The sequence below is a fragment of the Genypterus blacodes genome, unplaced genomic scaffold (genome assembly GCF_046128005.1).
Source record: "Genypterus blacodes isolate CSIRO-AG114 ecotype Tasmania unplaced genomic scaffold, CSIRO-AGI_Gbla_v1 ptg000072l_1, whole genome shotgun sequence".
NCBI classification, from domain to species: Eukaryota; Metazoa; Chordata; class Actinopteri; order Ophidiiformes; family Ophidiidae; genus Genypterus; species Genypterus blacodes.
In genome coordinates this window covers 2,279,019-2,292,214 of record NW_027466882.1, presented here as the reverse complement: position 1 = coordinate 2,292,214, position 13,196 = coordinate 2,279,019, and the positions used below count along the sequence as shown (strand labels likewise).

The 13,196-nt window shown below is 41.6% G+C and overlaps 1 protein-coding gene and 1 long non-coding RNA gene across 4 annotated transcripts; both read right to left on the bottom strand.

The window, feature by feature from the left end:
• Window positions 1–2,754: 2,754 nt before the first annotated feature.
• Window positions 2,755–8,354, bottom strand: cunh6orf47 (chromosome unknown C6orf47 homolog). Of its 3 annotated transcripts, none has more exons than XM_076157185.1 (3): window positions 8,238–8,354; window positions 6,677–7,996; window positions 2,755–5,286 (listed from the first exon to the last, which is right to left on the bottom strand). In XM_076157185.1, the coding sequence occupies exon 2, from the start codon at window positions 7,551–7,553 to the stop codon at window positions 6,684–6,686; it is 870 nt and encodes a 289-aa protein (XP_076013300.1). In that variant the 5' UTR covers window positions 7,554–7,996; window positions 8,238–8,354; the 3' UTR covers window positions 2,755–5,286; window positions 6,677–6,683. The 3 variants fall into 3 exon arrangements, with proteins under 3 accessions (XP_076013300.1, XP_076013298.1, XP_076013299.1); XM_076157183.1 differs by having other exon boundaries at window positions 6,677–7,978; XM_076157184.1 differs by having other exon boundaries at window positions 6,681–7,978.
• Window positions 8,355–8,942: 588 nt separating this feature from the next.
• LOC143005849 (uncharacterized) lies at window positions 8,943–10,988 on the bottom strand. The gene is made up of 5 exons (XR_012964091.1): window positions 10,663–10,988; window positions 10,439–10,476; window positions 9,739–9,781; window positions 9,504–9,554; window positions 8,943–9,175 (listed from the first exon to the last, which is right to left on the bottom strand). It is a non-coding gene; the product is annotated as an uncharacterized LOC143005849 (long non-coding RNA).
• Window positions 10,989–13,196: the final 2,208 nt, after the last annotated feature.

Below are 13,196 nucleotides of genomic sequence, written 5' to 3'. Positions count from 1 at the left end.
AACAGCCTTTGCTGAAATGCCACATGTGCTTGAAATGACATAATAATGTAACCACAAAGTCTCAGATGGCATCAGTGTTGCTAGTTTGATGACCTCGTGGGTAGACTTTTTACTGGATGACAGCATACCACCGTACAGGCATTTGCAAAACGCATCATGGGCTGTGGCGAGAGAAAAAAAAAGGGGGGGGACAACAGGAGTAAATAAAGTGAGGGGAGTCCCTTATTTTTAGTTATTGGTTATTGGTCACCTCCATCCAGGATGCAATGATAAATCTCCGAAACGGTCCCTCATAGTGTTGTCTGAACGTAAGCAGATCCGCGCACATTAGTTAAAGAGCCACTACCACTACCTCTGATTTTGAGGTAGTGGTATGCAGGCAATCTGCGTTGTGTTGACTGACAAAAAGCTGCTTATACACAAATTTAGGAAGCATGGTTTGCCTTTGTGAAACCATACTGAGAAGAAAGAGTCCAAAACAGGTTGTTGTTGTTGTGGACTGGACCTGGGGGAGATGAGTTTGCAAATTTAAAGTGCTCAGGACATTGTGTACCAAGTATTGAGAACCTCAGGGTTTTGGGTGCACTTTGAGATCTTGGTTGGGAAAGAAGCAGTGACCGAAGAGGAAGTGCAGCAGGATTGGGCTGCTAGCCTGTACCAGGCTAGGTCAGGGGAGTCAGTGGCGCAATTTATCGGTGTGAATTGCCCAGTTATGGGATTTGAAATTTCAGACCTCCACTGAGTTAACATCTTTATAGTAGTGATTTGTGGATCCTTGGAGGCTTAACACCCCAAATAAAGGCTCTGATTTGTGATAGGAGAAGAGAGAAGAGTTAGAGAATTGTTTGCATTGGAATAAGGGAAGAGACTGAAACAAGTAGAGAAATCTCAGCAAAACATTAATTTTGACGACATTGATTTTTCCAATTAAGGCAGTTTGTTCCATCTCAGAAAGTTTTGTGATGAGCGCGGTAAGTTTGAAAATGTACGTGTCAGGTTGATGCCGAGATTGTTCAACCCTGAGCTATTGAGATTAAGGGGGAAGAGCGGCAAACTTAATGTGTTAATGGGGTAACACTCACTCTTGCAAATTGCTGAAAGTGTCCAAAATGGACATGAGAAACTGTCAATAGAATTAGAGGACATGTCACAGAATGTGTGTGGATAGTTGAATATCCAATAGTGGTGCATGGTCAGATATTAGAATGCTTAAGTCGCCCGAGGAAGCAATACATACGTAAGTCCAAAGAGTTATCTATGAGAAAATAATCTTATGTATGCAAGTGTGAATTGTGTACCTGAGAAAAGAACGAGATATTTATGCTGATATCTTTGTTAATGTTATTTGGATTAAAATAGTTAAAACCTTTATGTTTTAATCATAATCTCTGTTTTTGTATAGCACCTTTCATACCCTTTCATTCAATTAATGTAGGCTCAAACTTTGTGTTTGCTTTTAAGTCAAGAAACAAAAATATATATACAGTATATTCATAAATATGCATACAAATCTTTACTTTACAATATGGACAGCAAAGTAATTTAAGATGCTAAACATTGAACATGAAAGATCATCTTAAGAATAGACTAGAAAATGATCTTCAGGTTAGAGCTGAGGTTTTTGTTTTAACACACTAAATGTGTGGCTTATATAGCAGATTGAAAAAAAGTTAAAAACTTGTGCATCATAGCTTACACATATTGCCTGGCGCCTTTCCTCTGGAGATGAGAGAAACAGATCAATGTTGGAGCTGCTGCCAATGGCAGAAAAGACTTACTGCTGCTTGATTAGTGGTAGCTTTGGAGATTGCACAGCGCCGTTGAAAGGAATACATTAGTCTTTCCAGCGTTGTTTACACATAATTACTAGGGGTTTCTCCTTCAACTTATCACTCAGGTGTGATTGGAAAACTTAAAGGTTTGACATTGCCTCCCAAATTTCACTCATCAACCAGAGCAACATGATGTTAAGTTCAGAGGCTGGTGGATTTCCTTACTTCCTTTGGCACCCATGTCCTGTTGTCAGACAAGAATGTAGGCTCTTGGCACTTACTCTCGTTGTTCACTCTGGACCAGATCTTTGCTTTTGTTCTATTCAAATGTCATACATGCTTCGCTTTGGTTAAAGGCTTCTACCAAAAGGTATCTTCCAAATGACTAAATATAAAAATGTCATCAGGCTGAAGGTGGCAGCCTATCATATTACTATTATTACCTGCACTCAGTACTCTGATTAAAGATTAATGGGAGTGAGGTGTGCACATGAGTGGAGTAAGTAGGGTTCCATGGTTTCCTGAATATTTATGTTGAATAATTAGAGTACGAGTCCACCAGGTCAGGTTGTGGCGCTGTCTCACTCCCTCTATTAAGATGTCAATTATTTATACTCTCATGATGTAGCTGTTTAGCGTAGGTTTATGCAGATTTCAATGAAATTCTGTTCTTAAATTATTTTGGAAAAATGGTTTGGCATTAAACAAAGTAGCATTGAAGAGTTAACCATTATATACCAACAGTAAGATATCTATTTGGAGTGATATGAGCTGCAACCTCCTTGTTAAGGTATTCTACAGCAGCACAAATAGTCAGCATGATCATATTCATATTATTAACCAGAGCAGAAACGTAGTCATAAACACAAAGATACCACAGTAGTCATGTCACAGGACATACTGTAGGTCAGGAACCTTCCGTTGCTTCATTTCATACAAATTTCAGACAGCATATAGATGAAAGAAAAAGACGAGGCAGAAATGTGACAAAAGAAACCACATTTATTGACCCAGTGGGAGAGTGTAGTGATCAGTTAAAAGTGGTCTTAAAGTAGATGTACAGTAAAAGCTCTCCTACCTTTACTTCTTCCAACCCATAAATACACCAAGGCTGCAGTGGAGATCCTTGCTCTATTTTTAAGGGGTCAGGACACGGTGTCGCTAGCTGCAGTGATCCAGCACTCGTTAGGTGTAAGAGTATTACAAAAATAGTTTCCTTTAAGGGCCTATCAGCACAATATCATCTGGGTAAGAAAATGCAAAGAATTACAGACTGTGTGTCACTTCCCTGGGGCTTTGATTGGTTATATAAATTTGTTATGGAAAAACTCCCTTGACTGTTTTTGTCATTCCGAAAAAAACGTGTGACACAAAGACATGATACATATACAAATGTACAGCTACTGTGCCTTTGGAGCAAAAACATAATGAGGCAGGAGAAATCTATTCAACAGATATGCTTACACTTGCCTACATTCTTTTGGGAATTGTCATACAAGCATTGTAAGGAAATATACCCATGTGCAGAGAACACCAAATCTTCTGCTGGTATTGTGTCAATGCTCTAATAATCTACACAGATATCTCCTCATACAAGCAACATTGATACCAAAGCACAACAAAGGTTTGGCAAAAGAGCCCCGTGTACGAAATTGAATCTCTTCAGGCATTGAACCATCTTTTGTGATTAAATGTTGAAAGAGGTGTAAAGTACAAAACAATATTTGATTTCTCCAGTTGTAACAAGCAGCAACCACCAACACCTTGCTGACAGGAATACACACATCACAAAAGCTGCATGTCCTTTCCTGGCTCCAGGAAAACTGGGTTGACCTCTAACCACATATCTCACACACAGTTCTTCTTCAAATACACAATGGTGGCAGCGTCACTCTTCAATTAAAACTTTGTTAGTTATTATCCTTGCCCCTTTGCAAAATTTGAGCAAAATGGAAAAAAACTGGATAATGCAGGGGCCTCCTTTGTGAGAGTTCTGTTTCACAGAGCGGTTCTGGATTGGAGCAAAAATATTGCATCCCAATTTACTACAACCCCAAATCACGAAACTCTATCTTACAGGACCTTGGTGCTTCTGGCAAAGGACCGTCTGAAAAGTTACACTTCTGTCCTGTGGTGTCTAAGGACCCACTCAATTACTAACCTACAGCTGTTTACATATTTGAAATATCTTCCAATCTGTAAACATACAGCCTGCTAAGCACAACCAGCAATGAGGGAAAGTGTTGTGCTGAGCTATAATTACTTGAGTGGCTGCTTGGACACATTATTGAGTCAAATTTTCAGATAGTCCTTTGTAGACAGATGCTGTTGTAAGAATGTTGAGTTTTCTCCAGCACCATTCGGGCTTGGGTCAGTCAAAGATCATTCTTGGTTAGTAAGGCTCACATTGAAAACTCTACCTTTTTGTCTGGTCAGGCTGGAAACAAACATACATTCCTTGGACAGCTATCAGGGTCAGAATCAAAACATTATGGTGCGCACTGGGCCAGGTTGACCTCAGACAGCACTCTTGGTTTATGAGTTCAGTTTGAAATTCAAGCTCTGCTCTGAACTGAAAAATGTCAAGACGTACAGATGTAGACGTGGCTCCGACCTGGAGTCCAAGATCCGAGGTAAACATTGTGTCTACGGTGGTTGCCGCCTGTTTATCTCACATCCGCTCCAGAGAGCAGCTAACCCAGAGCTCATACTCATAACACATGACCTCACCTGTGAGAACAAGAACTGGAAATATGTTGACACACCTCACATAGGATTCCAGATCTCCTTTAGTGACTGGTGCCAGGGACCGAATGTAGAAATGCTTCACCCCGAGAATTGGCAAACATATCAATCGGCATAAACATTCTTATATTCATGAATTGTCTAGTTTGCAATGTTATCATAATCAGAGTAGGAAATTAACATGTTGGCATTTCTCTCTCTCATGTTGCATATCACCTGTTAAGCATGTTGGCTTGTTGGAGCCATTTTGTTTGAGTTCTTAACCATAAAATGTAGTGTTTTTGCTGATGCAGCCTATTGCATTGGTTTGCGTTTCCCCTTGCATGTTGCTGCGTAGTTGGCCAAATGTTGACTTATTTGTTGCTGACAATTAAGTATACATGTTATGGAAGAAAAGTGTCTGACTGATGCAATAAATTCAATAAATTAAAGTAAATGCAGCTGGGATAATAAATACGTCCCCTTGTGCCTTTTAAGAGACAGACACACATCACGTCTGACCCTGGATTAAAGTAGTGTATTTACTTGTTGATCGTTGTAGTGGAATCAATGTCAACATTCTAGTACTGACGAAATTGAAATCAAGTGAGGAACGTTTTACTCAGCGATTAAGAATAGAAAGTGACTTGTGAGTTTTGCACTGCAGTTCTCCAGTCCCGGTCATATAGTGGACTTGTTTTCCCGCTGCACGTGCTGTCATACAACTGGGTGACGTCTCATTCCACTGGACTGCAGGGAACCGATGGCAAGTTTTCCAAAGTAGGACTCCCTGTGGAAATGACAGAGCAGCTTTTAATCAACACATTGAATGAACTAATCAGTGGTAAACCTGTAAAGAATCTGCTGTGACCTTCAGAGGCTGCATCCCACTAGAGTCCTGCATACGTAATGATCAGCATCTGTTGATGTAAATATGCCCCCTATGGAAACTCAGCAGGCTTCTTCATTGCATTTGACGGGTTTTTAAAAAAAAACATGGTTTGGATGATTTGGCCACTGACATTAACTTAAGTCATTAGAGTGCATACCTCTGTTAAGTCCCAGCAATGATATAGGATGAGCTTCAACATGTTCTTCTGTAGAGCGCCCCCAGCCCCCCCCACCCCTCACCCCCACTCACACACCACAAACGGAGATAAACGGGGATAAACAAACTTTTAAAAACTTTTCCCGCGCCTTACCACTGCAGCATAATGTTGAATATACAATTGTGGTGGTTGAATGTTTCTACAGTGATTCTACAAAAGAGACCCATCTGAAAACATGCTTCCTGATAAAGATCTCCATCAGATCACACGACAACAATCTGGGCATGTGTGCTTCTTTTCCTTAGCGCTTCACTGGTTTGTAATAACATAACCTACATATAAAAAATCCCCGCCAAGGATGTCATGGGTTGTTCCCTTGATCCTGTCCAACCTGCCAATCAAGTTCTATGAAAATCAGTTCTAACCTTATCCTGCCACCCAACAGACAACCACGGGCGTAAACATTACCTCCTTGAGAGAGGGTTTCCCTTAGATGATGATTGGTAATTGTTGTTATCATCAACAACAACAACCACAATAACACATATATAATAGTAGGTATTGTTATTAGCCTTTTAGTCTTGGATTACAATATCAAACTGTAAAGTCAACACTAAGCAGGAAACAGTGGCTCTCAGGGCCCTTGTGAATGTGTGCCTGTGCTTGATTTGATGTATTGGATTTAAATCTGACTACTTCTCAATAAAACACAATATGATTTCTCTCTGCTTGGAGGCTTGAACTTGCTGTCTGGTGCTTTCTTTCTTCAACTTCTTTTTTTTATAACCTGTCGTGGTGCATGTGTATTTTTTTTCATTCCGCTTAAACTGTTGGAGAAAAAACCAGTTGCTAATAGCAAATAGTTGTGGATATTGTTGCAGAGGCGAAAACCCTGTGGGAAGACACCGGAAGGGCCTCACACTAACCGGAACATTACAATCTGTGTATTTACATGAAATCTGCATTGGCAAATATGAGTCTGACCAGATTTACTACATTTGAAATTGGCCAAACACTGAAAAATACCATCACTCACGTTCTTCTTCACTATTACATCTTCATTATACATGCATGTGTGCCCCACATCACAAAAATGTAAATGTAGCATAAACGTCTCATTAAAGTACTTACCTACTCTTTAACTCGTCTTCATCTTGTCCTTGGCACACACCTTTCCTTCCATGTGTTCTTTTATTTCCTCACTTTCCTCGTCATTCTTGACGTGGTTCTCTTCCTCCACCCCGAGGATCACACTCTGTCGGACACTGACAGAGATAACCACTGCCTGCACAATGCCATAGAGGAAAGCAAACTGAGGGAGATATTCCTGGATCAACCAGAGCAATCCTGCCATTCCGACTGTGGAAACAAAAAACATGGCCATTCCATGAAACCACAGCTTCAGTGCTCCCTGGACCCCCAAAACCTCCAGAATCAGCTTGGTAGGAGGGGACACGGTCCACAGGAAGCCAACTACAAATAGGTCGAACAAGTGGCGCAGAAAATTGAAGCAGATCTCGTAGTGCTCGGGCACGATTTCCACCTTCAAGCTCTCTGCAAAGAATCGAAAAGGAGACGAGAGAGGAGATGAAGGTGTTGGAGACGGAGGAGGTGTTCCATAGTCAGAAAAGTCCCCATCATTATCAGGGTCCCACGGATGTTTCCTTCGTCTCAGTCCACTTGAATCATTTGTTCTTGGCCAAGGAAGGGATGGGAGAACCTTATTCCACCATCTTGGCACAGTTTCTTTTACCTCCATCTCCTGTTTTCCTGCACCCAGATCTTCGATTTCCACCGGCTGGAGTTTCTCCTGCGCCTCCCAGAACTCCTCCACGGGACCGGTTTGATCACTCTTCCCCCGTGCCCACATCCAAGAGGTCCACCCTCTGAAGCCTCCACTGCTGCTGGCCATCTTCTCCTCAGCTGTCACCTTTGGGCTTTTCTCTGGGACAGCACTGCCACCCCATGTGCGTACCCACCCCCAAGCTCTGCCCACCACAGCTGTCATGGCTGCTCACCGGTTCTTTAGACAGTTAAATTACACTGGATCAAATATGTAGACATTCAATTCTCAACTCGTCTTGCTTTGGTTGACCGCAGAGTTGTGTGAATCGATTGTCAAGCTGGAATAGACGTTGATACAAACTGAGGCCGAGCTCCCTCAGGCTACAGTCACAACTGTAGGTGTGTTTGAACAGAAACAAAGGGTGGTCTCCGCCCCTTTCATTCCTTTCAACGACCTAAAACGAAATTACACTGTTGGGGGTTTAAGCTTCTGAGCCACATGTCTTGGGAACAACACGACATTTAAAAGTCGCGACAAAGACTTCGATGACATCCAGTCAGAAAGTTAGCACTGCTAGCCGGACGGGTCCAAGGCTTTTGACTGGAACCTCTTCGTGCTCTGTAACGGCCGATGTGTCCGTCTCGTACCTGCCAAGAAACCAAGACCTGTACATATTAGTTTAATAACATTAAATCTTATATTTCCATGTCAACGTCGAGGAGTTACACAAGTTGCCTTAGCCAGCCTCTCCACACTTCTTAGCCAACTACATTAGCTAGTTTGCCGCTGGCTGACATCTTCGCATCTTCCGGGCGTAGTTTAGATAAACGTCCTCCATATCTTTCTCAAAAACACCTTTTACGTGCCATTCTGTAAAAAGGCACGTAGTTAAGGGAAGGAAGTTACCTTCAGTTAGGACAGGTTCCAGATAAGGCCGAGTAGCACTTTTAACACTTTCCCCTCATACGGCGCTGTTTCCCCAGATATGGAGAAGCCAGATGAGTGTCACCGTTCGCCCCGCTGGCAAAGAGGAAGCCGACTGCTAACAAAGAACACGGACTACCGGTTCAGCCCTTCAAAATAAGTGAATTTAATGCCAAACAACTTTAACTGCCATTCCCTCGCACTAAGATAAATATACGTTTATTATCCCCGAGGGAAACTGCCTCAGTTACAGTACAGAATGAAACGATAACTCACCTAAACTAGTGCAACAGAACTTTGCCTGCTAGGCTTCTTTACACTCAGAAATACAATACACGTTTAACTTCATTGTCTACATTAGACATTTTGGTAAAAAAAAAAAAATCTTGGAACATTCCTTGTGCCATGAGGTGCATCTTCGTAAATTTGACATCCCTGGTATTCAACGTGAACTCATTCAGTACTGAATATTTGGCCACATTACTCATCAGACCCATAGAAAGCCTCCTCTGCGTGGATAGGGGCTCCACTAGTGTGGAGAGCAGCTCCAGTTTAACGTCCCAACTCGTCACCTCCTGCAAGAGGAAACTGCCCTTTCTCTAGTTCACCCACAGGACTATAAGGCCTACATATTCAGCCATCACTGGTTTATAATTCAATGAACACAACTCCTTGTTTTTTTTTTTTTTTTAAATCACTTTATTCACAACTTCATCCAAATTCAATACATACAGTATGAAAGAATATGCAGCAATGACTCATTCACTGTTTCTACAGCACCAGGAAATAACAGGTACACAATCTTATCTTAAGACAAAAGGTGAACGATCACAAATATACACACACCCATCATTTCCGGCAATTAAGTAGCACTTTATACGCTCATCGACTTGCAGGACTCACCTCATCAAGAATGGCTCCTGTAGAGAATTAAAATAGAAAAAAAAATCAGGAATGGTAAACCAAACGAGGCTGTCAACTGAATTTGAGTACAATCACAAGCCTTTTAAACCACCAAGGCCCTTTTAAAGCCTATATTCTATTATTTGCATCAGCAGTTGAGAATGTGTTTTCTTTGTGTTGTTAATTAGAGGGCATTGAAATGAGGCGGAAATCATTTATGACCACTTGCGACACTAGTCAGCAGTCACCCCATGCTATATAAATAAAGTTGAATTGTATTGAACCCCAGTTAATGTATCAGGAAACCCAGCAGTACCAATATTCAGTTAGTCATCAGAAACTGACCTCATCAATCCATGTGGTTCTGATTGCGTGCAGTGTGGACTGGTACTGCACCTGGAAGAGGAAAAGTCATTAGATCAGTGCCACCAGGACTAAGACCCAGCAGAAGTGCTTTGTTGTCAGAGTGGCTCAGTGCGCTGCGAGTAGAACTTCATTATGCTCAGTCGAACCGAAACTCTGCATCATCATCGACCAACTCTAGACATTTGGAAGGAGCAAGATAAACAGTTGTACTTACTTTTGTGCCACCAGCAGTACAGCCAAGGTCTGTTCATGTGCCACTGAGGAGGAACCACACTTGGGATTAATAACAATGTTACATTGCAAACACATGGATCAGTTCTGTCACCATACCAGTGCAGTGTTTGGTTTCAGCCCTCAATTAGAAATGATTAATTCTTAGACATTACATGCAGACATTTTAAAAACATTCAGCGCTGGACTGCAGGTTCTACAGACGGAGCATATGCAAACCAATAGATAAATATTAAGTTTACTGAACTAAAGAATGTTTGTACACTGGACAGGCTTATTTGCCATCAGACAAGTCTTGCATTCAGTCAGTACAAAGAGAACTTTGAGGCTTTAAAAATGAAGGGAATTCTTTGCAGGCCCTCATTTACAATGCTTAGACGTCCAGTAGAAGTACAAAGATTGCATCCATGACATGATTGCTAGCTTACTTGGAATCTTTAGGGGAAAGGTTTTGATGACAGATCTGTTTCAATTCAGTATTTGCAAGCGTTAGGCTGCCTGTGATTTAACACTTAGTTATGTACGTATGACTCACTGAATGGGCCAAAATCTGCACAAACACTGGTATAATGATTTCAATGTGGTCAGTGCACTGTGAAAGAGCATCATATTGTATCAGCGACTCTAGTCTAGTGAATCATCATCCCACACAAGTGAAACACAAACAGATTCTGCAAACTTACCAGGTAAAAGCGCCTTCCCTTAGGTCAGGTTTCGCAGTCTGTGGAGAGTAGACAGAATGTAGCATTACAATGTATTCTCATTTTTGCAGATTGTAAGCAAGCCATTTGATGCGTGCTCAGTGCACTGTGAATATCTTCAATATATAATCAGAGACTCTAGTCTTGTGATCATCACAGCAGCATTTTGTTCTGATTTCACAACTAACAAAGAAATCATCACTCACCATAAAGCTGTGGCTGTAGAGTCCGGTCACGTCTGAAATCCTGACATTAAAATACCTAAGTACATGTGAACTATGTCACAAGGCAAATTGAATCCACGAGGCCTACACGTGCACATGAGGGATAAGTGCCTGCGTGATCATAGCCGCAGTCTGCCATGTGCTACACACAAGGATCACTGCGGACATACACCGCCCTATTGATCGTTTGAGGTCAATTAACAAAAAGTAAACTTTAAATAATCTAAAGTAGAAGACAAATTTAGATTACATCAGTTTCAAGTATAGAGGAGATAGGCAATGCTGCAGGACACCAATTGCTCAGGAGTAGAAAGACTGAGGGAGTGTCCGCCCAGCGCTTATAAAGAGGGTCTTCATTGGCGCTGTCGCGTCCCTTTGCTGTCCAAATTACTGCCTGCACTAAAATGATAAAGTCAGTTTTATAATACTCAGGAAGGAGGCCATAGACTTCTGTTTTCTCATGTAAATTATTGGATGCAGGTTTCCTCAATTACTTCCAATTTTGCGTCCTCACAATATGACATTAGATTGAGGTGTTGCTACGCCTTATAAATCATTGAATTTTAGAAACTTCCGTCCGCACACCTGAACACTTCTACTCCCACCTGGTGGTTTCCATACCACACTTCACTCATTGGCTGACTTCGAAAACTATTTGAAAATTGAAATTGTTAGGGTCTAAAACTTAGAACATCTAAATAGAGTTAGAAAGGGGAAGGAACAAGAACTTTGCAAAAGATATGTTGAACTTTTGCTTTCCAGAAAAGGCCAATGGTCCTTTCTGTGAAGTTGGCATATTCTACCTATGTCTGGGTGGGCTTCATTGGCGTACACTAGTTTCCCTCACCATCAAGAAGATGGGAGTTATTAATGATCCTACCATTACCCTTTGCCAAGGCACTAAGCTGTAGTTGGACTGTGCTGTGCTACCCGTGGCTCCAGAAGGCGCGTTTACACAAGAAATAACCTGTCTAAGGACAATATTTAGCTTTTGTATTCATCAGGTGCTGATGATGCCAGGCACAAAAAAATTAGATTAGATTAGATTAGATTAGATTCAACTTTATTGTCAGTGAGCAAGTACAGGTACCAGCCAATGAAATGCAGTAGCATCCAACCAGAAGTGCAAAAGTGTACTATTATATATACAGAATACAGAATATATACAGAATATATACAGAATAAACTATATACACTGTATATACTATATAAACTAAATATAAATATAAATTAATAAATATGTAAATAAATAGTGCAAGGAGTCTTAGTGCAAAACTGAAGTGAAATGGAAATGATCAGTGCAAACAGAAAGTTGTGCAAATTGCAGTGGAGTGCAAGATGATGCTAGAGGGAGGATGGAGTTGAGTGGGGGAATGGAGTAGAGTTCAGCAGGGTCAACGCCTTGTGGAAGAAACTCTTCCTGAGCCTGCTGGTGCGAGAGCGGGGGCTTCTGTAACGCCTGCTGGATGGGAGGAGGGTGAAAAGTTTATTGTTGGGGTGGGATGAGTCTTTTATAATGTTCCTGGTTTTGCCCAGACAGCGTCGACGGTAGATCTGTTCAATGCTGTCCAGTTGTGCACCGGTGATCCTTTGGGCAGTTTTCACCACCCGCTGGAGTGCTTTCCGGTCTGATGCGGAGCAGTTGCCATACCATACTGTGATACAGTTTGTGAGAATGCTCTCTATGGTACAGCGGTAGAAGTTCACCAGGATCCTGGGACACAGGTGAGCTTTCTTAAGGCTCCGAAGAAAGTAGAGGCGCTGTTGCGCCTTTTCAACCAGGGTGGAGGAGTTTATGGACCAGGTGAGATCATCGGAGATGTGGATGCCAAGGAACTTGAAGCTGGGCACACGCTCCACTGCAGCTCCGTTGATGGAGATGGGGGTGTGTGCATGGCTCCCGGCCCGCCTGAAGTCCACGATGATCTCCTTGATTTTCGTGGTGTTGAGTGCCAGGTTGTTGTCAGCACACCACGTGGTCACGTGCCGTACTTCCTCCCTGTAGGCCGTCTCATCGTCGCCTCTGATCAGGCCTATCACCGTGGTGTCATCTGCAAACTTAATTATGGAATTGGAACCATAGATGGGAGCGCAGTCATGGGTGAATAGGGATATTACCAATGCAAGTCCAGATCTCTGAAGGAAAAAGTAAACTGGTTATTATTATGATCAATAACAATCTGTCCAGAAAGGTTTAAGAAAAGGGTAGGATGAAAATAAACAACTTTAAACAGCTGGATTATAAAGAAGGGAGTATGTGTTATGTGAGTAATTTTAAGTAATGAAGTATTTTGTTTACAATAGAGAGAGGGAAATCATCTTGATCATCAGTAAATGTTATTTCTTAATTCATTCTCAGATCCATTTTCTAATCTTCCCAAACTTCGAATTAGGGGCTAATCCCCATTGTTGCAACGCACCCATTGGAATTATTCTATATCTCTATTATTGATAACTTTAGATATATTATATATTATTGCCAACTGTTTCGTAAATAATTGTCAAATTTGACACAC